This window comes from Sitophilus oryzae, unplaced genomic scaffold (genome assembly GCF_002938485.1).
Source record: "Sitophilus oryzae breed Bouriz unplaced genomic scaffold, Soryzae_2.0 scaffold_1494_pilon_pilon, whole genome shotgun sequence".
Taxonomy (NCBI): Eukaryota; Metazoa; Arthropoda; class Insecta; order Coleoptera; family Curculionidae; genus Sitophilus; species Sitophilus oryzae.
Window position 1 is genome coordinate 4,696,744 of NW_022146163.1, and position 27,212 is coordinate 4,723,955.

The 27,212-nt window shown below is 35.8% G+C and overlaps 1 protein-coding gene across 2 annotated transcripts; it reads right to left on the minus strand.

Annotated features, from left to right (window-relative positions):
- LOC115877543 (YTH domain-containing family protein 3) lies at window positions 1-27,102 on the minus strand. 2 transcript variants are annotated; one of them, XM_030893779.1, is made up of 12 exons: window positions 26,864-27,102; window positions 26,755-26,779; window positions 24,893-25,051; window positions 21,003-21,125; window positions 20,637-20,858; window positions 18,518-18,714; window positions 15,830-16,084; window positions 8,582-8,773; window positions 7,661-7,864; window positions 7,250-7,378; window positions 5,686-6,009; window positions 1-2,145 (listed from the first exon to the last, which is right to left on the minus strand). In XM_030893779.1, the coding sequence occupies exons 1-12, from the start codon at window positions 26,885-26,887 to the stop codon at window positions 2,098-2,100; spliced, it is 1,902 nt and encodes a 633-aa protein (XP_030749639.1). In that variant the 5' UTR covers window positions 26,888-27,102; the 3' UTR covers window positions 1-2,097. The 2 variants fall into 2 exon arrangements, with proteins under 2 accessions (XP_030749639.1, XP_030749638.1); XM_030893778.1 differs by having other exon boundaries at window positions 24,887-25,051.
- Between the last annotated feature and the right edge of the window lie 110 nt (window positions 27,103-27,212).

The following is a 27,212-nucleotide window of genomic DNA, read 5'->3' on the forward strand; positions in this document are numbered from 1 at the left end:
CATTTCCGGTGAAACAGAAAGTGCACGAAAACAATTGAATACGTCAATCAATACTAATTTATGTCATATGTTTTAGAATGTTTAGGAGGGGAGTTAATCACCTTGACAATATATGTCATACTAACACTTTTAACAAAAAAATCTTTTTTTATCTGAAAAAATACAAAAAAATTATAGGGGTGAGACATTCTTGAGAAATACCCGGTATACATAGCATATAATAGGAAACCTTGCACAATACTCTTATCACAAACTTATAGAGTTTCTTTTTATTATTACTTCTGTGACAGAATTCATTCCCACAATTTAATTTTAATAGATTTAATTCTTCAGAAGTTACTGAGTAAAAACTCATTTAAAAATAATATCTAACACCTTATATCTTGGAAAAACATTTATAAATTTTTATTACATATTAAAACTTCAACACAGAATATTTTAGAACCAAATAAAGCTTTTCTTTGAGAGTATAATTTGTTTTTGTATATTTACATAAATACATGGCGTTCAAACAGTTTTCTGACATACTTGTGAGAAATTACATTAGAAATTTATTACCTGTCAAAGTCAAAACCTACTTGATTATGAATCTTTTTGATCATAAGAAAAAACTCAATATTTTTACACTATAAATTTGTCACCTATCTACTTCAAAAATATTCATTTAGAATTGGCATTAATATTTTTCAATTCTGCTATACACATCAACATTTAACAACATATTACAATTGATTAAATTTGGGTGAATATAAAATAATCAAATAACATAAACGATCTATAATACAGTGTTCTAAATAGGAATGCACTATACAGAGCTCTAATAAACCATAAGAGATACAAGGATAGTTAAATTAGTAAAAAATATCTTGAATTTTGAAATGAATATCTGAAAAACCGATAATATCTATTGTACATACTGTTTAAGATCTTTGTGAAGTGCACCCTTATCCTGGTCAAATTTTATTCTGCTGATCAGTATTTATCCTAAATAAATGTCTTGGTAAAATGATTAAAATGTGATACAATAAAAAAAAATAACAAAGCATTCGTTAAACCAAAAATTTTGATTTTTCGAACATAATAAAACAAGTGATAAAGTTGATTTAATTATAAACAATTTCATTCAATAAGGGCATGCTATTTTACAAATGAGAATATCTACAGATCAAGGAAGAAAAACAAATAAACCATACAGAACATAATATTTACATATTTTATACAGTATATTTATTCCTTCAAAAATGAAGAATAAAAACAATTTATCATTTCAATACTGTACACACTTTAAAGTTTTATGTATCTGCCATAGTTTATTTGCTTAATATAAAATATTTTTTTTTATCTAAATGAACATAGCTTGTTTGGAGTCTCAGTCCTATGATTATTAAACTTTGTAATTTACCAACAATACAAAAATTGTGCATTAATCAGTTCTTTACTTACAAGATTAGAAAATTGAAAAATACCTCGAACAAAATCAGTAAAAGTATCACTTTTCTATTTAATAACTAAACGAAGCCGAATTGCTAATGTTCTTCCACTTTCACAGAGGTGAGTTCATCTGAAGGCGATCATGATGTTTCCTGTTTATCACACAGTTTTTCACATAATGATAAAAATCAGTCCGGAAAAATTAAGAGTCTGTTTTAAATTGAACTATATCTGTTTCTTTTTTAAAATTTATATTACATTTTTTTCGCAGGAAGTCCAATCACTTCATTTAAACACAAAACACTGCACTTTTTAGAATTCTTTCGAGATGTACTACCGATCCGAAAAGTGAGCCGCTAAGTTTGTTAATTTCAACTACTTTACTATATAATCCATATACCATTTTTATTTTTAATTATGTTGAATTAATCCCACATACATTTTTTTTCTTTATCAAGGCAAATATCTGATCTGAGCCGTATTACTTTAAAGAACAACAAAAACAAATGTTTTAGTATTATATGAATAATAACGGAAAGCTCAGTATAAAATTTAGATTAAAATAAAAGTGCAAAAGTTATGACATGTACCGTTAAGAAGCCAGTAATAGAAATAACACTATAGAATAAACAGCGGCCGTCGAGATGTGTTATGCCCCGGGGTAATTTAATTGCGAACTCCTCCGCGATTGCTTCTGCCTCTATTGTCCCGCTCCTAAAAACAAGAAAAATACAAAATAGAAGGTTATCTAAATAAAAAAATAATATCTATATAAATATAATTTTTAAATAAAAGTTTCTTGCCATACAACTGTTGTTTTCTAAAATTTTCCGCTTTCAAAAATAATGAAAAATTAAAAGTAACAAAAAGTTATGTTTGCCGTTGTAGGGAAACAAACCACCCTCTCGTTACCGGTTTCGGGGACTATATCCCATCATCAGACGAGCTAACCGGGCTGGATTTCCCAGCACGGCAAACAAACAAATTACTATATCAACTGACGACTTAGTTTAGTGTCGGTGAGTTATTAGATAAAGATACCACCGACATTGAACATGACTTTGTTATTTTCAATTTTTTTTGTGTAAATTAATTGGCGTATGTTTTTGTTTTTATTTGGACAATTAGGGCTAGAACAACTGTAATTGAAACTCCTTTTCTAAAGGCGTATTCTCACAGTTCTTGTACTTGACAAACATTTGTTATTGGAATATACTCGCCATGCCGTGAGAACGGTTTCCTTGTGCAATTATTTCACTCGTCGCGTTCCCACTCTCTGTCGGTAAACATAGCCATCCCTGTAGCCTTGGCCAGCCTTGACTATACTTGCCGAGGCGCTCAAATGGCTGCGCAAATAATTGTACTGTTATAGCGTTTGTCTCGTATATTTCCGAATCGTAGCGTTTTTCGAGTTAATTGCGGATAATTTAAAACGTTAAAACAATAATAGATTATATAATATCAAATTTACATTAATAACTTCAATATTGGCGACATTCCTAAATCGTTCCTTCAGAAATAAATGGAGTGGATAAATGAAGAGCACACGGGAAAAACCAGATTTGTCACATTTTCATAGAAATTAAGATAGCCATACAACTTTATAGGTAGCTAAATGTTAGCGTCATTCGAGAAAAAAGAAAGCAATAATATGCTTAGTCCCAGAGATATTACAGCTTGGTTATTTTGCCGTACAAGGGAAAAACTAGAGTAGTCCACCCGTAAATGGCAAAAACCAGTTATGTCCTTACACATGGGCGACAAGCATGCATCTTGCAATTAGTATTACATGTAGTAAATTTATGTATTCTAATAAAAACATACTTAAATATTAATTTTCTTTCTACTTTCTTTCGTTCTTTCTACAACAAAAAAATAATAGTTTAAATTTAGGTTTTATACAACCTTTAATTGGACATCCCTGGTTTTTCCATGTTTTGTTTTGCATTTTGACATTTCTATTTCTGTATTTCACAATATGGCGATAATTGACAATTGCTGTCCTCCATTCGCGAATTTCAAGTTTCAGAGCTTTAAGCCCTGGGCTACTCGAGAACGGCTCTGAAAGGAGCTGTGCGCGATAGACTGGTGCCTCCAAGCACTAATTTATAGGAAGGTGCTCGAGGGGAAAGGGGATCTCGGCGCGGAATAGTTCTGAACTTTATGACTCAATTGAATAGAGGAAGAGTATCGTGAATGGAGGACAGTAAATATTAATAATTCAGAATTGGTAGTAATATATATTTTTCTAATTATTCAACCGAAAATAATATATTTATTTTAAAACACTAAATTGCATTTTTGTCGGCTCCAATTAAAATTAACAAAGCCGGTTTTTCCCATGTAGTCTTCAAATGATGCTGTTTTGGAATTTATGGATTTATACGAAAATGAGCCCTTCATCTGAATGGCCAAACATAAAGAACATAGAAGTCGTATTGCAGTGTACAGTAAAAGAACTTAAAAAGAAAAAAGAATCACTAGCAACAATTTCGGGACAACCGGTATCCATGGATGCGACTATACTGTTTACTTGCCAAGGATTTAAACGTTTGTGCTGGCGTACATGTTGAAATCAACACATCGTGTGAGCGCCACGCTTGCCAATGTTGTTTACAAAGTGAGTATACTGCCAAGTACGCAAATATTGGCGTACTTGCCAAGTAGACGAGTCGTGAGAGAAATGAAGAAAACTGGAGAAAGACAAATATTAAAGAGTCAAAAATTCCCGCAATATTTAATAAGTGGCAAGCTAGGCAACAGGTATTTAAGAACTTTTCTTGGTAGTAAACCTAATAGTTTTCGTTTTCGTACCATTTAAAAAAAACACGAGTCAGACAACGCATCGCAGAATAATACTTCATAGAGGAGAGAATTTCTTCGTATTTAAATAAAATTATTAACTTCGTGTAGCCTCACCATCCTATACAGGGTGGTCCGAACTGTATTCCGGAAATTTCGGCAGCATATTCTGCAGATAAAAATAAGTAAAAATGTTCGTATAGATGTATGTCCAAAAATGCTTACAGGGTGTAGAAGTTTCATTTTTATTTCGATTTTTCCAAATAATTTCTGTAATAACGTCAATATTTAGATTAAAATTGGTGCCTGGGAGTTTTTTGACATGAGAAATTTGATTTTGATGTCAATATGACTCCTACTAGTAGAGGGCGCCACCTACATATTTTTTAATTGGTTTGAAGAGTAATAACTTTTCGTCCGTACTTGTATAAAATTACTGAGTAAAAAAATATACATTTGCGACGCTTTTTACGTAAAAAAGGTCTCTTGGTAAAAATCGCTACAAGTAAGGGTTTTCGAGATATTTGGAATCGAAATTATCAATACCTGTCATCACTGACATAAATTAAACATGTTGACTAAATATGTTATTAGACTGAGATCATAAATTTGAAATGTTTTTGTACCAAAAGTTCAACAAAAACTGTTTTATCATAATTTTTTTGCAGAAAAAATATGATTAATTTAAATAAATAAAAATTTCCCAAATTTATTATTTCAGTGAAATAACTACCTACTGAACCGTGTTTATTTTTCGTTAATAATAGCATGTATTGACTATTTCCATTCTAAATATCTTGAGAACGGTTGCTCGTAGCGATTTTCACAAAGAGATATTTTTTACGTAAAAAATCACAGAGATGTATATTTTTTCCATCGGTAGTTTTATACAGGTACAGACAAAAAGTTATTACGCTTCAAAACAGTTAAAACACATGTAGGTGGCGCCCTCTACCAATAGGAGTCATATTGACAACAAAATCAAATTTCTCATCTTCACGCTGTATCTCCGAAACTAAGCATTTTAGGACATACATTTATACGAACTTTTTTACCTGTCTTTATCTGCAGAATATGCTGCCGAAGTTTCCGGAATACAATTCGGACCACCCTGTATACTCCCGAGCCGCCACTGTGACTTTCAACATTTTAATGTGTCATATCACGCAACTAGTTATGGTTCTGTTATGTATTCTCCAATAGAGAGATCTCTTCGGGTGATTAATGGTGTTCAATTGTACGTTTTCTGGGCATAAATCAATAGTTAGATTTTTGGCTCAATAGGTGTTATTTGTGATGTTGGGTAATTTATATTGTAGTTTAGTATAGATTTTATCTTATACTGTTAGGTTCATCACCATCTTGATTAGATATCTAAACATTGTTTATTGTTAATATTATAAAATGGCGACTTTCCTTATATTCTTTAATAAATTAATAAAGTAAACCTACCCTATGATGGCCTCCACCGTGATGTCCGCCATCCCTGTCGCCACCCCTGTGCCCTCCACGATGGCCGTCGTTCCTTTCACCGTCACGGTCGCGCTCGCGGTCGTGATTTCGTCCTCCTCCTCCTCCGCCCCCACCGCGGTGGTGTTCGCCCCTGTGGTGATCGTTGTCTCTGCCTCCGCCGCCACCGCGACCGTCTCCCCCGTCGTGGTGAGGCTCCTTCGCCGGCACCTTGCGGTGGTCTTCCTCCTCCTGGCGCTTCTCGTAGTGGATGAAATCGTCGAAGATGGAGGTGGAGTGGCGGTAGGAGTGCATGATGCGAAGTACCTGAAAATTATGATTTTTGGTACTAAAATAGTAAATACAGGCTTTAATAGAATTTTAATTAACAACACATTTTTTGCTGTTTTAACATTCGTTTAGTTTAAAGGCTACGGAAAGGGTGATAATAATTATCGTAAAAAGGTGATATTTTAACAACAGTAATAAATATGACGTTAATGGAAATTTCATTTTTCCTATTTTTCAATATTAGGTAACCATCTATCAAAGAATGAAATTTAAGGCTGTATTCCGTTGCAAAACCAGGCGAACCAGACCGGTAAACTACGGTAAAGAGCGGTTCCTGAAAAACATCGGTTTGGTAAAATACTGGAAACGTCAAATGTTGACGTTTTCTAAATTTCAATACCTCTGTTATAAAATTTAACTTTTATGCATTTTTAATGTACCTATTCTCTGCTTTTACGTTTACTTCTTCTTTTCAATGGAGTTTAATATTGAAAAGTACTTTATTAATAAACTGTTAAAGTCATTAGACAGCTCAAGTGAAGATTTGCAGGTCCAATATTAAAACAGATCAATAATAAATAAACAAATCTAATCAATATTTATATTTTTATAGCTTACAAAACATTCACGATTACTTGTTGTCTTGTTTTTCATGTTTTCTTTAAATGTTCCTAACTTTAAGAAACAATGGCTGCATGTTAAGTTTAAATGGTCCTAAAAAGTAATTCTATTTAGTTAATGAAATTAATTTACATTTACTGCCTACCTCCATTGCTTTTGGATCTAAATACAAAATATTATTACAAATTTTAGAAATGAAATGAGAATTTCACTAGAACTTCCAATATTTGCTTGATTTCTATCACATAAATGACACTGACAAACAAAACCAGAAAAACGAACCTTCTCGCGCTGGTTAGTTTGATGACAGTTATAACCGAATGTTTCAGGAACCGTGTTCCGTAATAAGAAAACTTTTAGGAAACTGATAGAAACGGAACATAAAACCATAACCAAGGTAAGCAACAGAATACACCATAAATGATATTACCGCAGAAACGCCTTTTGATTTTTAGGACTTTTAAGAATGATTCACTATATTTTCATATATTTTTTTAATTGTCTCTAAAACAGTATGGAAATTTGGAAAAGTATAAACGGGATTAACCATTTTAGAACAAGTAAATTTTTTTATGAATGCATTTTTCTCAAAATATCAATAATAAAAAAAATCCTCTTGTAAAGACAATCCGAGGACATACTGTGTATATATTACCTGCAGTCCCCTAGCATAAGGTACTTCTTGAGCATCCCTTGAATTGGTTACAGGTTTGTTGTCATTGTTTTCCAAACGAATATGACGAAGTTGCACGTTAGGCACATCCTTTACATAGACCCAACGCACCTGAAACATAATTTACAGTATTAAAAAACATTTTTTTGACATCCAATCGTTTTAAACTATACATTTCATAAGTTAAATAATAATATATTATTCAACAAGAAAGTAAAGATGACTTTAATCGTGAGAATAAAGTTCGGGATAGGTTAGAGAATGCTGTTAAAACTTTATGGCAGTTAATTGTGAAATTACAGCCCAATTTTTAGTAAAAATATAATAATCTAGAGTATTAATCAGCCTGATGTAATATAATAAAATATAAATGCGTTTTTTAAACATACTCACCTTAAATTGGCCTTTCCACTTGTCTTGCGACCAAACGGAACTGTTGGCATGGTAATCAACGTGTGAAACCATTTGAGCCATACCACAAAAATGTCCAGATCCATTTACAGAGAAAAACAAATAAACACAACCATTACCTTCCCTTTCCCTGTAAGCTTGGTCTAACCTTTTATTGCCATGCTCCGTACTGCACCATATTTCATACTATAGATAAAAACGAGACTAAAGTAATTAGTAAATCATCCAAAATCAATCAATAAATTAAAAAAACGTTTAACTGCTCGTATCGCGCATTATCGCACACGAATAAGATAAAAGAATATCATGTGATGTTGCACTATAATTAACATAGTACACCAGTTTTTCAACTTTTAACGTAAAAAATGTTTAAACAATTAATTTAAATAAATACACAAGCTTAATATGTATTTTTAGTTCTTATAAGCAATATTCTGGGGTTGTAACAAGGGATGGAACGGATATCCGGCGGTACCACTAAATCCGGCCGATCCGGCCTAAATACCGGCCGGATCAGGAAATCCAATTAAATTGAAATAAAATTTAGAAACATAAACGAAAAACGAATTGAATACAGGCCTAACATATTTATTTGAAATTAATAAAATCGGAACGCGCTCAATTTCTAATTTTGGAACGTACTTCAAATTTCCTAAACAATATGAACTAATTTTAGACATACCCTAAAACGGATAGTAAATAAATACTGATGACAAAACGACGGTTGTACAGTCATATAAGTTTTTTTGCTACATTTGTTGTCTGTCATTTTAAGCTGAAATGTTCCCTAGCTCTTTAAACAGACTTTGTATAATATATACCTATGTAGTATACACGATGACAGTCATCTATAGAGTTAAATAAATTTGTAATTAAAATAAATTGGAAAGTATATTAGCTTACCTTAATGCTACGATGAATATCATCTTCAGAATAAGACTTAATTACAAAAAATCTTGCATTAGGCGCACTTAGATCGAAATCCGTTGGATTATAATTGTTTTTGCCTTTCAGCTCTTCCAAAACTGGATGTGAAGGAGCTTGCTGAGTCAGCGATCCTGACATTATCATCTGGGCTGGAGGAGGCATCATATTCTAAACACATTAAGATGTTATACAGGGTCGCTAATATGTATGGGAACGGTCGATTATTAGGTAAAATATAAGAGGTATAAAAAGTTAAATATAAAAGTTATAGGGTTTTTAAATATCTATTAGCGGGTAATTTAATATACAGGGTTGGTCATAAAGTCGTGGCACATCAAAGTTTAATTTTTTTAAATGGAACCCCTTGTATATTATTGCATATTTCGGTTCTTCCTTCAATTCTAAGCAAAATTTAAGATACACACAATGTAAACCAACCATTTTCGAGTTATTGACTTTTGAAAATATCACTTAAACAATTTGATTTAATTAATTTCGGTTGAGTTCGGTTTCATTTAACGATGCCATTCTGCGGAAACTGTGATAATATTTGACATGAGTTTTCAAGTTACCATTTAGAGATGTATAAAATGAGATTATATTGTTACGGATTCCGTGGGTCCACTAATTTAAACTCACGATAAAATACTTAACGAATTTATTTTCTCACTTTATACACAATTACTAACTTATAACACACAACAAACTAACTATTTATAAGATTCCTTCACCAAATTGTCCGATTTTCAATTTCCACGCGGTATATTCAAATTTCAAAAACTGTCTCAGTTGTCGATGGCTCCGGCTTATATACTCTATTGACTGCTTCTCGAAATTTCCCCAATTCTCGGAAAGCGTACTTCTTCATACCAGACAATTCTATTGTCTGATTCCCTTACTTCTCGACTTGACTAAAAGATGGCGCCTGAAAAGTCTTTTAATTTCTGGCGGATACGTTGCGGTTGTGCAGGCAACCAGTAATACATTTTTAATTTCTGGCGGATGCGCCATTTTTCTTGACATTGCCCCTTCTCAAATTTGATCGTCCCGATCAAGGTTTCCTGTCTGGTATCTCTTCAATCGATCCAGATGAACTACTTTCATCTTACTTCTAGGGCTGCGTTGAATCCGGTACACAACATCATTTATCCTCTTGATGACTGTATAAGGACCTTCCCATGCTGGAGTTAACTTTGGGGACCTCCCTTTCTTGCGCTGTGGGTTATATAACCATACCATATCGTCCTGTTGAAATCCCGTAGAATTAGCTCTGAGGTCGTAACGAGCTTTCATCCGGTCACTGGCTAGCGTAATCTTACTTCTCACGGCCTTATGAATTCCCAATAACCTTTCCTTCAGTTCATCCGCGTAGTCCTCTACGTTCGTGGTGCTGTCGTCTGGTGATCCGAACACCAAGTCACAAGGCAACCGTAATTCTCGACCAAATAAAATCTTCGATGGTGAAAGTCCGGTGGTGTTGTGAACTGCACTTCTATATGCCATTAGGAATAGTGGTATATGCTGATCCCAATCTCTTTGATGTTCATCCACCATTTTCGAGAGATGTTCTTCAATGGTCTTATTGAATCTCTCGACCATCCCATCAGACTGCGGATGTAAAGCTGTTGTCCTAGTCTTGTGAATACCAAGCAGATCACACATCTTCTGGAACAGTCTTGACTCGAAGTTCCTTCCTTGGTCAGTGTGAAGCTCTAAAGGAATTCCAAATCTACTGAAGACATTATTGACTAATACTTCAGCTACAGTCGATGCTTCTTGGTTTGGAATGGCAAAAACTTCTGGCCATTTACTGAAATAATCCATCGCCACTAAAACGTACTTGTTGCCCTTGTGCGTTTCAGGGAATGGGCCTGCAATGTCAACAGCGATTCTTTCGAATGGCAGTCCAACGTTATATTGTTTCATTTTTCCCCTAGATCGAGTGCTTGGTCCTTGGCTGGCTGCACAAATTTTACATTGTCGACACCATTTCTTGACATCTTCGCAATAATCCACCCAGTAAAAGCGATCTCTCAGCTTGCTCAAGGTCTTGTTTACCCCAAGATGGGCTCCAGTTTTACCACCGTGAATTTCTTCCAATACCTGGGTAACTTTCTTCCTTGGTACCAGTAACTGAGTTGTTACTGTGCTGCCATCCGCACTTTCCCATGTGCGCTTTAACAATCCATTCTCAATAACCAGTGAATTCCACTGAGCCCAGAGAGCTTTGAAAACGAGCCCTCTGTCCGCAATATCCTGCCACGGTGGTCTCTCGCCGTTACCTTCCTTGAGCCGTAGTATTGCTCCGATGTCTGGATCTTCCATTTGATCTTTCCTCAATTGTGTCGTCGTCCACTGTTCATCGGTTCCAAGTTTAAACTCCTTATCATGACAGTGCCTTCACGTTGTTCCGTTTTACAGCAGTGCTTACAATCGGTTTGACAGGGTCTTCTGGATAAACCGTCTGCGTTACCATGCATTTTTCCAGCACGATGTTGGATGGTAAAGTGATACTGTTGGAGCTTCTCGAGCCATCGTGCTATTTGACCTTCAGGTTGTTTCATCTCCATAAGCCACTTGAGAGCCGCATGATCTGTCCTAATTAAAAATTCTTGGCCGTACAGATATTTATGAAAATGATCAACTGCCTTCACAATTGCTAGCAGCTCCTTCCGGGTAACGCAGTAATTCCTTTCTGGTTTGGATAGAACTCGACTGTAATATTCTATCACTCGTTCTTCGCCATCTTGCACTTGTGATAGCACTGCACCTATGCCGATATTGCTGGCGTCGGTATCCAGGATATACCTCCCTTGTTGTTGCGGGTAGGCTAGAATAGGACTTGAACATAAAGCCGCCTTAAGTCTTCCAAAGGCTACATCACAATCGGTGTTCCATTCGTAGCCGACTTCATCACCTGTAAGTCTATGTAAGGGTGCAGCTATATTGGCAAATCCCTTGACAAATCTTCTGTAATAGGTGCATAAACCCAGAAAACTTCTAAGTTCATGTTTGTCGCGAGGTTTAGGCCAATCCTTGATTGCAGCGATTTTCTTCTGGTCGGTGTAAATTCCGTCTGCTGAGACTACATGGCCCAAAAATTCCACTTGTCGCTGGAATAAGCTACACTTCTTCGGGTTCAAGTACAGGTGCGCATTCCTTATGCGGCCGAAGACTTCTTCTAAATTTCGCAAATGCTCCTCAAAAGTTCTTCCCATAACCAATACATCGTCGAGGTAAACCAAGCACGTTTTCCAAGTTAATCCTCTTAACACCACCTCCATGAGACGTTCGAAAGTGGCTGGAGCATTGCATAATCCAAACGGCATGACCTTGAATTGATATAGTCCGTTTCCTGTAGAAAAAGCCGTCTTTCTTTGTCTTCCTCGTCTAGACCAACTTGCCAGTATCCACTCTTTAAGTCGAGAGTGGAGAACCAGCACGAACCTGCCAGAGTTGTTAATGTGTCATCTATACGTGGCAGTGGGTAGCTATCTTTCTTAGTGACGTCATTGAGCTTCCTATAATCCACGCAGAATCGTGTACTACCATCTTTCTTCGTCACCAAAACAACAGGAGATGACCATGGACTCGATGATTCTTCGATAACTCCATCTTCTAGCATCTTATCTACCATTGTCTCCATTTCTTGTTGTTTGGAAAGGGGAACTCTTCTAGGACGTTGTCGAATCGGCTGAGCATGACCAGTATTAATCCGGTGCTTCACAAAATCCGTTCTTCCACTGTTGTTCTTCTCAAAAATACTGCCATGCTTTAGCAGGAACTGCTTAGCCTTCTGTTTCTCCTCAGGTGTTAGGTGATCCCATGGCTGTTCTAGATGTTTTAGTGTTTCTTGGGATGCCTTTTGTGTAACAGCTGACGACACTTCATCACATCGGGTGACACTTCTTACAGGTTCGCAGATGGCTATCTTGTCACCTTTTTTAATCTTGACACAATTCGGGAAAACATTCGCAACTCTGATCGGTATATTCTTGTCGGTGTTCACCAATGACTTTCCTACTAAGTACCTATCTTGTTTGTTGTCGCTACTTTGTACCAGTCCAACACAGCACCCAGCGATTTTCTCCACTTTACCGAATACGATCTTCTCGGTATTACCAGGTATCACCACAGTTTCCGCTGATCTTACATCCATTCTTCCTGGTCCCTCGTCTGGAGATAACATAAACTCTTCATTTCCGATATTCAGGATATTTCTCTGGTGATCGAACGAAAATCCATGTTGACGAATCACATCCATGCCCAAGATGAAGTCATCTTCAATATCTGCCACTAAAACGCTATGCTGGAACTTCAAATTTCCTAACTTCAGTTCGACGATAGCCTCTCCCCGTACAACGGCCATTTCCCCCGTAACTGTACGTAAACACACTCTTCTTCTCAGAGGCATCAGCTTCAATTCTTGCACTGAGTTAGCCCGCACCAACGATACCATAGCGCCAGTGTCCACTGTCATTCGGATTCTCCTACAATTGACCTTCCCGTCGATCACTAAACTGTCAGCGGTTCTTCCCAGACTCCTAATGGAAAAAATCCTGGGGGCTCTGTTCTCCCCAGTCAATACTCGCCCCTTAGTATTGACTGATTTTAGTTTTCCTGGTGCCTACGTTCTCTGGATGGTGAACGGGATCGCATTTGAACGCGGCAATCCCGTTTAATGTGGCCATTCCTGCCACATCTAAAGCACCTTATGTCCTGGAATCTTCTCTGGTTCTCTGTCTGGGTGTTGTTGACTCCCTTGTTTATTAGTAGCTCACATAGTTTGTCGACTTTCTTACACATCTCCTCCAAACCTCTGTGAGTGCTTTCGGGCTGTTCCTCGACCGTTACCGATCTTATCTTCGGTCTAGGGATGGCGCTAAAAGCAGCTTCGATTTCCAGCGCCCTGACCAGTGCTTCGCTGCTGGTAGAAAATCGGGATATTTGCAGCGCCCTCTGTAATTCGTTGTCCCTCAGTCCGCTGATAAAGCACTGAGCAGCGAGTTCCTCCCTAAATCCTTCCGGTGCTTCTGGATATGCCAGATGTACCAGCCGACGTAAGTCTGCTTCAAATTCCTGCAGACTCTCTCCGGACCTCTGCAGGCGTGTCTTGATCTGGGCCTGGTAAAGTTGGCGTCGATGTTGGTCGCCATATCTTCTGTCCAGTGCAGCGACCAAAGTTTGGTATTCCTGCTGTTGGGCTGCAGGAATAGTTTGCAACAGTTCCAGGGCAGGGCCACGCAGCGCGATGACAAGTGCTGCTGCTTTCTCTTGGTCAGTCCATCCGTTGGCAGCGGCGGCTGCTTCAAACTGACGGTGGTACATTGTCCATGTCGTTTGTCCATCGTAGGTCGGGGCCTTAAGGTTTGCAGTTCCCGGAACGCCAGGTGTCCTTACTTGTACCTTGGTCTTCTGTAGGTCCATCTCCAACCTTTCTATCTTCTGCTGAAGGCGCTCCTCCAGATCTTCTACGACTTCTTGGAAATGGTTCTCCTGTCGTTTTTCCAGGTCTTCAAAATTCTTCTGTAGTCGAAATTCCTGATTTTCCAAAGTTTTCTTAAGACGGTCCTGATCTTCAAATTTTTCTTTCTGGCGACGCACTTCTAAATCTTCAACAATTTTCTCCAACCGTTCTTGTCTAATTCCTTGATTTTCTAAAATTTTCTGAATACGGTCCTGTTCTTCTTGTCTTTCTTTTTGACGTCGCTCCTCCAAACGAATTTCCAAATTACCCAGTATTTTCTCAAGCCCGGTCCTGTTCTTCTTGTTTCTCTTGTTGTCGTTGAACTTTCAAATCTTCGAAAATGTTCTCAAGCCGGTCCTGTTCTTGTTGACGTCGTAGTTTTTCCTCTTCCTTTTCTCTTTCTAATCGGGCTCGCTCTTCTTCTCGTTCTTTACGGAGTCTTTCTTGTTCTTCTGCCTTCTCTCTTCTCATATTCTCCATAAAATCACCCAATAATTTGCTTACTTCCTCCATTTTCTTCGCTTGTTCCCTTGTACCAACCATAAAAATACTCTAATTCGGTCTAAAACTCTTCCAATCCACTTAATTTCTTCTTAAAATCCTCTTGAATCGCACTTCCGACACCAATTGTTACGGATTCCGTGGGTCCACTAATTTAAACTCACGATAAAATACTTAACGAATTTATTTTCTCACTTTATACACAATTACTAACTTATAACACACAACAAACTAACTATTTATAAGATTCCTTCACCAAATTGTCCGATTTTCAATTTCCACGCGGTATATTCAAATTTCAAAAACTGTCTCAGTTGTCGATGGCTCCGGCTTATATACTCTATTGACTGCTTCTCGAAATTTCCCCAATTCTCGGAAAGCGTACTTCTTCATACCAGACAATTCTATTGTCTGATTCCCTTACTTCTCGACTTGACTAAAAGATGGCGCCTGAAAAAGTCTTTTAATTTCTGGCGGATACGTTGCGGTTGTGCAGGCAACCAGTAATACATTTTTAATTTCTGGCGGATGCGCCATTTTTCTTGACAATATCAAGTCTGGAAATGACAAAATTTTTGTTTGACATTTCAAAATCAAAACTTCATAATTCGGAAATTATTGAATTTACGTACATAATGTGTATTATGATTATGTACCTAAACTATATGTGGTTTGCAATGTCACCTTTGGTTGAAAATCTTAAAAAAAATAGACAAAATGCATTTAGTAAGTCTCCTCAATTGTGATCAGGTAGTAATTGTTAATTTTGAACTTTGACTTGATAGGTATAATTTTTTTTAACAGAACCCCAACGGTTTTTAATAGATTGATGTATCTGTTGAAAAAAAATAAAGTGTTCTTGAATTGTTGTATTTAGATATTTGAAATAGTTTTTCTTTGTTCTCTGTATTTTTTGCTTCCGACGACGCGACGGAAATGTACCTTCTAAAATGATAAGATTTATTTCTGTTTGTTAGGCAAATTTTGCTCTTTTAACATTCGTTTTTTATAGTAAATTAGTAAAATACCATTTAACATAGTAAATTAGTAAAATACCGCTGACAAATCGGTCTCTGTTAGATTAGCGCAGCGGCGTTTACAAAAAATAAATATATTATTTTGTAGATTTTCTTCTAGTGGCAAAATACCCCGAAGACTTTTGAAGAAATGAATCCGCCATAAAAGTATTTAATTTTGGTGTACAGGAATAAATTGTTTACATGAACTAGATTTTATCTGATCACCAATTTACTAACCTGCATGTGCGATCCTGTCGGTACTTGGGGTAGATGGGGCGGCATCATAGCCGGCGGTTCGAAAGCCGGCGGCATAGGGTGCTGGGGTCCTCGAGGAGGCGGTTGCGAGACTTGCGGCGGCTGGCGAACGGACTGAGGGGGCGGGGCCGCCCAGTTAGCCCGTACCGGCCCTCCCGACGGTGCCGTCGGCATGGGCGCCTTAGGCTGGGGTTGCGGCGGAGCTGTCACCATAGGGGGTAGCTGGGGTGGTGTACTCTGAAATTGAAACGTGAGAGCTAATTTAAATACGGCCATTTTCATAGTAAATTTTCTGCACATAAAGCTCTCCCAAAATTGGGTAATACCAGTTTATCATTTCTAATTGAAAATATCTTGTAGAATGTATGGGGGAGGGGTTAATAACCGCAACCTTACAGATTTATTGTGCCCCCCTTTCTTGAATTATAACTCTTCATATAGTCTCAGGGCTTCGACAAAAGCCAGTATCTGAGACAGTTTTATAGAGGTAAGTATCTCCAATATCAGTCGTACCAAAGTTTATGGCACAAATGGTTGTCCTCTCGGCGCACTCAGTGATAAGGTGTCCTGGTGTTTCCCCATTTTACCCATAGAATCTGCATTCGCCGTTATTTCTTAGCTTCAATCTATAGAGGTGTTCGTTGAGGAGATAGTGCCCTTTTAAAAACCCCGTGTCAATCCGAAGACTGTTCTTACTTTCTAGAAAAATCCTTGACTTTTCTAGGTCTTTAAGTTCTGAAAAATTTCTTCGAGTCTTCAGTTTCAGACATTTGAAAGATCCCCATTTCTTTGGATGGAATCTTCCAGGTACTTCAGTTCCGCTTTAAGTTAATTTCTGGTTCAGTTAGTGGAGTGGTTGCTCCTTTTCTAGATAGATCGTTTGCTTTTTCATTACCTTCTATCCTTTGATAGGCTGGCACCCAGAGTAGCATGTCTTTTATTTCCATTTTTTGCCTAGTTTGTTCAGCTTCACTAGGCATTCTTTGAACAACTTCGAAATGATGGTTACTGGGTTGGTCGCTTTTAATACTGCTTGACTATCGGATAAGATGGCTATTTCTTGTTTCCGCTAGTTCCTATCTAAGATAATTTGAACGCATCTTTCGATAGCGTAGATTTCTACCTGAAGGATGCTGGGGTAAGTGCACATTGGTTCGGAGTATTTAGTTTTCGGCCCAAATACCCCTATTCTTGCTTTAGTTTTGGAAGGATCAGTATACCACGTCATGGTATGGTCTTTTACCTGCTCCGCAAACATTTGTCTCTTCCAATCCTTCTTATTGCTCAATACTACAGTGAAGTGTTTCTCAAAGTTGTACATTCTTGGTATGTCATCAACTGGGAGTTGGAGAAGTGGAATTGTCCTTTTGAGGGTGTTCTCCCAGTACTGTTTCCGTCAATGACCATTCTAATCATTGTCGCATTGGCATATCTACCGATGACAATGAAAATATCTTACAATGAGTGTTCTTTTAAAAACATGGGGTACTACGACACTACCGCGTTGGCAAGTCATGTTCTTGTGTTGGTATTTACAGGTGTGGAAGTAAATCGCTTGGGGATTTTATTAAGTAGGAGAGAGAAAAATACGAAGGTGTGCTATTACAGCGTTACCACATTTATCGGAGATACAGGGGCGCCTTTCCTTGTCGAGTAAAGGAAAATCACGGTTAAAAGACGCTTATTTCTACAATTTTTTTTCGAAAGTAGATAAAATCATTAGATATGTTTCTGGGAATTTGAAATCGAGTTACAAGAATATCGTTAGGGTGGCCATTTTTTTACAAGGGAAAAACGTCATTAATCGCGGTAATTTGAAAATTGAACTTTTTAATACATAACGCGCGATACTTTAGTTCTTTTTACTTTTTGATTTGTAAAGATTTTGACATACTGTCTGCGAAGAAGATATAGCAGAACCATTACTATTTTTTTTAAACCCCACAATTTACATCTAATAAATTTCGAGATATTGATTTTTGAATTCAAATAGCGCGATCATTGTCCAGCACCAATTCAATTCCACTTATTTTTACCAAAAATGGTTACGAAAAACGTCTGGCCATTTTAGAGTCGTTGTTTAATTTCTAACTTGCATATATAAATTTACAAGTTATAAGGAAAATTACAACCAATGATTCGTTAATAAATAAACAAATGCGCTATAATTAGACGTAATTAAATCGCGAAGCTGAACGCATGATGTCCCTTCCCTAAAATTTTAAGTACTGGATTAAAATTTTATGATTTTCAATTTTTATGCGGCACAACCATGTCGACCGCGACGAAGCTGTCATATTCTCTGCCATGTCTTATTTTCTCGGTTTATTTAGTACATTTGGCAACGTTTCTACTCTTTTCTTTTTGTTCAGTATATTACAAATATGCTCGTCTTATATACGGAAATCGGGACCCACAGCCGAGCGTTGCCAGAGGGTATATTGCATGCTATTGTCATAAATTATATTGAGTCCCCGAAGCCCCCCCGATACGTCAGTGCTTATATGGTATTCAGGTTATAAAGTACCAAAATTATCAATTTTAGTATTTTGGGAGAACTTTAAGCGGCAAATTTAGTTTAAAATGATTGTATTTCAAAAACAACTCTGTATAGAATATCGGATTAAGGTATTTTTTGAGACGTATATTAGAAAAAATATATAATTCCACCTTATTTGTATCCCATGTTCCAATATCCATATTGTGCTTTCCAGGAACTATTGGACCGGGTGGCATCCCAGGACCTTTTTTCTTTAGACCTTGGTTTTGAATGGTCAATTGGGGTTTCGCTGGTTGGCTGGCAATGCTTGCCCATGTTGTCTTCTTTTGGGGTCCTAATTCTTTAACCTCACTTGATGACTTCAAATCTATATATAATAATAAAATTATTAATTGCACACCCGAAAACAAATTAAAATTAGAGCTCTCACATAAAATACCATATGATCGACAAAACTGCGTCATAGTAGCCTTTGAAATGAGAGTCGATAATCGGGCCGAGAAAATAAAACTTCACGGCTTACGTGTGATGTTGATAGAAGGCGGAAATCTAGAGTATTATGAAATTTTATAATTATTATTATTATGAAATTTCAAAAATAAATAATATATAAAACGTAGCAAGTTACTTAATAAGCGGTCTTTTTTTAACGGCAGTTATTTTTTTAAAGCGTATTTGTCACAGAATTTGTGAGAACTTTGACAACTTGAACAAAGAACCGCCGGCGCCGGCGGCATTGTTAGTATACAGGGTAGGCCGAACTGTATTCCGCAAAATTCAGCAGCATATTCTGCACATAAAAATAAGTAAAAAAGTTCGTATAAATGTATTAGCTTAGAAATGCCCGAAAATGCTTAGTTTCGGAGATACAGGGTGTAGAAGTTTCATTTTTATTTCGATTTTTTCCTAATAATTTCTGAACTAAATTCGGTTTGGACGAAAATTAGTATCTGAGGGTTTTTGAACATGAGAAATTTGATTTCGATGTCAATGTGACTCCTACTTGTAGGGGGCGCCACCTACCTCTTTTTTAACTGTTACGAAGAGTAATAACTTTTCGTCCGTGCCTGTATAAAACTACTAAGTAAAAAAAATAGACATTTACGACTTTTTTTTACGTAAAAAAGGTATCTTGGTAAAAATTGCTACGGGTAATGGTTCTCGAGATATTTGGAATCGAAATTATCAATACCTGTTATCATTGACAATTGACATAAATTAAACATGTTGACTAAATAGTTATTAGATTGAAATCATAAATTTGAAATGTTTTGTGCCAAAAGTTCAACAGAACCTGTTTTATCATTTTTTCGCAGAAAAATTTGTGATTAATTTAAAAAAAAAAAAATTTCCTAAATTTATTATTTCAGTCAAATAACTATCTACTCAACGTATTATCGTTTGTCAATAATGACATGTAATGAATATTTCTATTCTAAATATCTTAAGAACGGTTACTCGTAGCGAATTTTACCAAGAGACATTTTTTAGGTAAAAAGTCACAGAAATGTATATTTTTTTACTCACTAGTTTTATACAGGTACGGTCAAAAAGTTATAACTCTCCAAAACAGTTGAAACACATGTAGGTGGCGCCCCCTACAAATAGGAGTCATATTGACATCAAAAACAAATTTCTCATGTCAAAAAAAACTCCCAGACACCAATTTTCATACAAATATTGACGTTACTTCAGAAATTATTTGGAAAAAATTGAAATAAAAATAAAATTTTTACACCCTGTATCTCTGAAACTAAGCATTTTAAGAGATACATTTATACGAACTTTTTTACTTATTTTTATCTGCAGAATATGCTGCCGATGTTTCCGGAATACAGTTCGGACTACCCTGTATATGTTAATTTGCAAAAAGCGCTGATATTTTGTTGGTTAGGTGTTAGTTTGCGGTGGTGGTTGTGCTGTTTGTTTGGTTAGGTTGTAGCCATTTTAACCGTAACATATACAAAAAATACCGTGATCCGGTGGCAGTATATTTCTATATCTGTAAATTCTAAAGAACTCATTTCAAAATGACAATATAGCCTAATAATATTTTTGCATTTCGACTAGGCGATAAAATAAGTTTAGTGTTCGGTACTTGCTTATTTTGCATTTAACATGTCAAAAAGTGTAACGCTGAATAAATTATAAATTTAACAAAAACGACTGTAGTTGACTTGGAGATTTTTAATAAACGACACAAGCTACATTATAATATATAATTGTGTCATAGACACTATGACGCCGATTTCATTCGATCAAACGGTATATATATTATTGTAGACCTACCTAAGTTTTGCATAGCATGTTCAACTCCTTTCAGGGTGTTATCGGGCATCGCCTGAGTGTACATGTTCTGCTGATCCCTGTAGTAATCATCGTATTTGCGCTGACCACCGATCTGATTGCCCCAGGTGTTGTAGTCGCCGTTGCTGTGGAAGTAGTTGAAGGAGGAGGGTTGACCGGCAAAAGCGGTCGGATTTGAGAATGTGGTCGAGGGACCGAACATACCTGAAAATTAAGTTTATAGTTTTGACCGACAGGGGGCACCTAAATGGCATATAAAAATGGTTGTTTATTGGATGTGTGTTATTCAAGTAGACACAAATTAATGAGACAATTTTTTAATTTAAAATTACAGAAACTTTTACATACCGTCCATTGAATATGAATCGTGTGGGTAACCACCTAAGAATGTCATATCTGTGCCGTTGGACCACGTTCCATCTCCTACTCCATAAGCTTGGTAAGGATATGTTCCTCCACTGCCATAATAACCTATAAAATAAATGTCATGACACAAAAAACAAAACTGATTCAAAAATTTTAAAATATTTCTATTAGATAATTACTTTATTAATATTTCTATTAGATATATTAGAAGATTTTTTGAGGTAGTTCAATAACCTGTTCCACTACGACCTATTGTAGTTCTCTTCTGATCTCTAGGTTACATTCTCCAAACCAGTGATGCCAACTCGTGGGAAATTTCCCGATTCGTGCGCAATTTCGAGATCCAGAGGGAAATGGGAAATTTTAACCTAAATCACAATATTCGTAGGATATTCTAATTTCATGTGAAGGCTGAGAACCATAGGGTTCCAAGCGACATTCTTTTCAAAATTCACTTTTTTGTAGGAATCTGTTCTATAGATCATTATCTTTAATTTGCTGTAAAAATTTCTTTAATACGTTGTAGTAGGTTTAAGTTTGTTTTTAATGTGGTTTCTATTGAAAGCGTTTTTTGAAGAACTTTTGAGCAACAGCTTTTTCCGAAAAAAAACGAAAAAATACATCATTCGAGTTTTAACCGCAGCTTTTCGGGTATTTTTTTATAGACAAATCCCTATACAACGTTCCCAAATATATTTCAATTTGATTTATGTTATCATAATGAATTTATCGAGTATCAAACTTTAAAATTAATTTTTCTAAAAAAAAATAATTAAGCTTAAAAATTGGCAAGGGCCGAGACTGGTTGCAGTGAAGGAAGAAAACATCCCAAAAGTTCCAGCCATCACTGTCTTTCTGTCGAAAAGCAAGGGGAAAGACACCACCCACCTGCAGTACCTGCTGAACCTTATTCAGGCTAAGAACTCCAACGTAAGGACATCGAGTTGGCGAGTCATCAACTCAAAGGAGGAAGGCCATGGTCAGATCCTCATAATAGGAATTGACCTTAAATAGAGAAGAAGGCAATAGAGAAAGGGAAATATATCCTCTATTATAGATACGGGACACCAAACACCGATATCAAGTCTAAGGAGAGATCAAGTTAAAGCAGAAGAAAATGGAGACAGATCCTCCAGCCTCCACCTCATGGTTACCTAAGAGGCAAGCTCCTTGACTGTGAAGGGCACGGAAAAACCAAACTCCAACCGTGGAAGGGTGTATACCCTCGGAGGAAGAAAATCTGTTGTCAGAGGAGGGTGGGAAATACTCTGTCCCCCATACATCAGGAAAATGCAGGATGGGTTATAGACTGTATGACGAGTTATAACTCAAGGAAGGGGGACACAATAGATATTTAAGATCGCAGTGATTACCCCCCCCCCTCCCACTCATTCTACATTCTACATGTCTTAGTATAATTTCCCTGAAAATCAAAATATAGATTAAAATAAAAAAAATCCAATGATTTAAATCAAGTTGATAAAGTTTATTTAAATCATTGCACCCTGTGTAATTAAATTGTGCACGTCAATGACTAAAGAATACAAGGACCAATAACACCCGATATCAAATTGCTACCATGGCCATCAAAACAGTGCTGTGGCCCTTTGAATAAGAAGACTAAGGAAGAAGCATATCAAAAATCTTAGGTACACCGCGATGGGCTTCAAATATGATCGACTTAAATTCCGGTTTATCAGTGCCGTTCTAATTTTATTTAAAAAATGTAAAACTATGATATAGAGTAGACGTGGGGTAGACTCAATAATTTGTTATTTTATTTTACGTTGTGAATAAATGTTGGTAGTTATTAAAATTGTTATAAAAATATATAATTCTAATAAAAATAGATAAGTTATAATAAGTATTTATTAACATCCGATACGCTACTGAAGCAGGTAAGTCAAATTAACGTATCAAAATTCTTTGACATCTGATCTTTGACAAGTAGTAAATAAAACCTAAAATGCAAGAAAATATATAATTTAGTTAATTTATGTGAATTTCATAAATGATCGGTTTACTACACGTATGTATATTATATAGTCACTTACTAGCAAAAAGTTGTTCCATTATTTCACTCTTTTTGCTGAGATCTACCGCACGCTACACAACCAACTATTTTAGAGTCTTTTTCGATAAATCGCGATAATGTCACTGTTAATTTAAGTTCTGCCACAATTTCCATCTAGATTTACTACCTTTATACAACTATAAGTAGTAGAATAAATAATAAATAACATAAAATAAGCTCCGTAAAGACTGACAAATCCACAAAATTTCAAATCAAATTCAAATGTGTCAAATGAATCGTCAAACAGAACTGTCAAGGATCCCCACCCTAGAGAGCTTTTTCCGCCCACCATGCATGAATACATGGATAGCATTAAGGTGTACGCGCACTGAATCGGTACCAATCCGGCGAAGGCGGTGACTCGACTATCGTAGATAGGTAGAGGTAGGAATCTGGCCTCTACAGGCCGAAATGTTTTAGTGGACGCCGGTGCCGTCTATATGTACGATGGTCGCAGTCGCTTTTGCTGGTCGGTCCGATCCGATGCAGTGCGCGCGGAGCCTTATGCTCCTTCCTTAGTCTTCTTATTTAAAGGCCGTGGCCACATATTTTTCTTAACTTACCTGCTTGAAGAAATATTTATAATTTCCATAAATGTTTTGACTACGCCTATGGTGTATGCTGCTTATTTAGGTGGTTTCATACTAATTAATTATAAAAAAACGTATTAAAATGTTAACAAAAGGTACAAAACTAGTATCGACGTACAGCACATATCAAGTACATTTGAAATAAAAAAAATAATATCAGAAAAATAATTATCAGATTCAATAAGAAAACGATAAAATGGTGGAGTAGATTGTTTATTTACCTATGAAACGTAACTCCTGACTCTTTCTTATCGTTTCGGCTTTTATGCTGGATTTATAAACTCGAGAGTTGACGTCCAGTTGAGATTCAACATTTTTGGCATTTGTAAACTGTCAGTTTCGGTTGTAGGTTAGGTTTGGAATTGTGAAAATTTGGAACGTTTTTCTTTCTATTTAAACATACTTTTGATATTTTTCAAAGTTCAAACATAATAATCCAACATTGCGCAAAATATAAACATAACAAAAACAGAAATAATAAAACAACAATAAGGGTAATTTTCCATTGCATGTCTTTTCTGTACTTCACGTGATCGACAGGCTACTTACTCATTGGCTGCAGTTCCAAGTGCCGAACGTCGCCAACTGCCGACTTTAATATTGACCATCTCTAAGCTCCCCTGAACGTAAAACGAACTGCCAACTTTTCGATCAAATGACTTTATAAATGCGCGCATTCATTTCATAGTGTTAACGTCTTGAACGTCAACTTAACCTCATCTAAACATCAACTGCCGAGTTTATAAATCCAGCTTTATACTTGAAAGCTGAACACATCACTATTGCAATAAAGTTTATAGGAAGTTCACTACACACAGCAAACTATTTATACTAAAAATCGCTAAAATTGTCGCTGTTGACGAGGTGGTGACTCATCTCGAGCTGGTAGTCTCCAAAATGATGGCGTCTAACAACCCAAATTCTGCTCCAGCCCATATACAGATTGTTAATTGGACGGTTACTTATTGTGGAACAGAATGGCAACACTGCATCCAATTCCAAATGAGTACTAAGCTAAGCTGCCGACTCGTCCCGTCGTCGCGTCCTCTATCGACGAGCGGGCCGAGGTTGCCATATTTCAACCATAAAGCTCCTGCCGCGAGTTATAAACAAATTAGCAACCTGTATACGTTACGCGTCCATGTATTGTTTAGTCATTGGTGTACTTGGCAAATGACCGAGAAAAAAAATTGAAATTTTACCTGTACCCATGTTGTAAATATCGGTCGCACTGGAAATAGGAACGGAAGCACCGTAAGCTGGATGAGCTGCTGAATTCTGTTGTTGTGTTCTCCATGGTTCAAATTCTTCTGAGCCTGCAGCCCCTTCTGCCGTTGCTCCTAACTGTTCTTTTGATCCATTGGAGACTACACAAAATTAATTTTTCAATTATTTTTGAAGTAAAACTTCTTTAGGCGCGATGGGAGTAAAAAAATCATATCTAATATAATTCCATTTTCTAAGTAAACTGATAAAATTACGTTAAAATTTATAATTTATGTACAAAGCTTAAATTTATTTTGTATACAACAAATAACAAATCTTTGTACTTGCAGTAGTAGTTAATACATGCTTAAAAAAAATATTTTTTATTTTACATATTTGTTTTCGCGACTTTCAATGTCAATTCTATATAAACAATGTTTTAGCGTCTTCAAATATTAAACTTACAATTTTAGCCTACTTAAAACATTATTTATATTGGAACATACTATATTTCAGCAGGTACTCCACTAATTTCAGAGCCTAGTAACTCAAAAGTAAAGCCGTATGGGTTGTATTTCTTTCTTGCATAAAAATCTACCTCATTAAAAAGATACAAATGCATAAACATCTAATAAATATGTCCACTATTAAGTACCATTTTAACTTTAGATTAAAAGATATTTAAATTTGGGTGGACTGGTTGCTATACCTATACCACCTTATCATTCTAAATCCATGGTTCATATTTTAACATCTAAGACAAAGATACAAATAGTTAACCAACATTATAACCAGATGAGAGACAGACATTAAGGAATGCAGAGTTGCCAGTTCCTATGTGCAGTTGTTTGCATGGGTAAATATGAGCCTGGTTAAAGAGATTGAATTAGCAGGCACACAAATAGAATTATAAGTATTATATATTATGTGATCCTAAGTATTATATATTATGTTTTCCTGTAGGAAAGGACTAATTAATTGTTCATACATTAATAGTCCACACTAAGCTATGGCACAATTAAAAACGCCTATTTGGGCGACAAAAAATGTTGGATGCAAAATCTGGCAATACTGCATAGAAGAAAACTTAAGCAACCCACTTTCTGTCTCTTTTTAACATATTAGACTGTTTCATAAAGATATTGGCTATCTTTAACATTATTTTACAAGTTAAAATTCACACATTCATCATTCACACCACTGATGTAGAATGACCAGGTCTGTATTTTAAACATTCAGTCTTTGCTTGTTTCTAGGCTACTTATCAACTAAAAAATTAGTGAATTTTACCTTCATTTAACACAATGTAATATAAATAACACTATCATTTTTCGGTTTAACAAAAAATCACGTTTAATTACTATTATTTTTAATTAGATAGCCAACTTTTGAATTTACTCAGAAATGATTAAATTGTAATTATTGCCTTTTAAGAATGGCATTGAAACTATGAGGAACTTATTTTAATACCTATAAATCTATATGTTTATATTGGCCACTGCTCCTACTAAGATAAAAATATATTGTAGATATATCCAAATGTACACTATATTTAATAAAGATTAGAACATTAAAGAGAATTGAAATAGGAAATAGAGAGGCTGTATCAAAATGTTACAATTACAAAGTGCTATAAAATATGTTTAGGCCAAAACTCCAATTACAAACATAGATAGAAACATTAAGAATATATTACCAGAAAACAATTCTAATGCTTAACAAAGGTGTAGAATCAAAGAGACAGTGTTTAGTTTACAAAAAACTTACATCAACAATACAAATGTTAAGTAGACTACAATATTTTCCCCATGCCCTAGGTGAACGAAAACAGATGAAAGTATTAAATTAAAATATGAATGCATACCTTGATTTCCTTGTCCTTTCATCCGCTGCAATAAATAAAGCTTTCATTAATAAATTGTCTTTTACATCGTATTTTATTAACTGAAATTTTTCTTAAAACTGTCAAATACCTGGTCTGACACGCCTGCTGACATTGACTAAACTTTTATATTGTTAGCGGATTAAAAGAAAGTCGATATATCTACACTAGCACTATTTATTGCACTATCCTTAACGTTTGTTTATTCACTTAACTCTTTTAAACTGTTTATAGCAGTTCTTAATAAACCCTAAACTAAAGAAAGTCAATGGTCCAACAATGGAGTTTGTAACCACAAATTCACATATTCCACCACAGTGCAGTGTCGCCAAGTGTGCGAAAACTTTCCCCCTAAAGCAATTTAAAAACCCCCTAAATTCAAACCAAAATTGTCCAAAATCTCCCAACTGTAATCCAAGTATTTATCAGTTTCAAAAATT

Coding starts and splice junctions, on each gene's coding strand:
- LOC115877543 (XM_030893778.1), bottom strand. CDS start 26,887: ATGTCAGCAGGCGTGTCAGACCAG. Junction 21,126..24,886: donor TATTTACAACATGGGTACAG/GTAAAATTTCAA, acceptor TTTATTTTATAG/GTTATTATGGCAGTGGAGGA. Junction 7,379..7,660: donor AGTGGAAAGGCCAATTTAAG/GTGAGTATGTTT, acceptor ATTATGTTTCAG/GTGCGTTGGGTCTATGTAAA.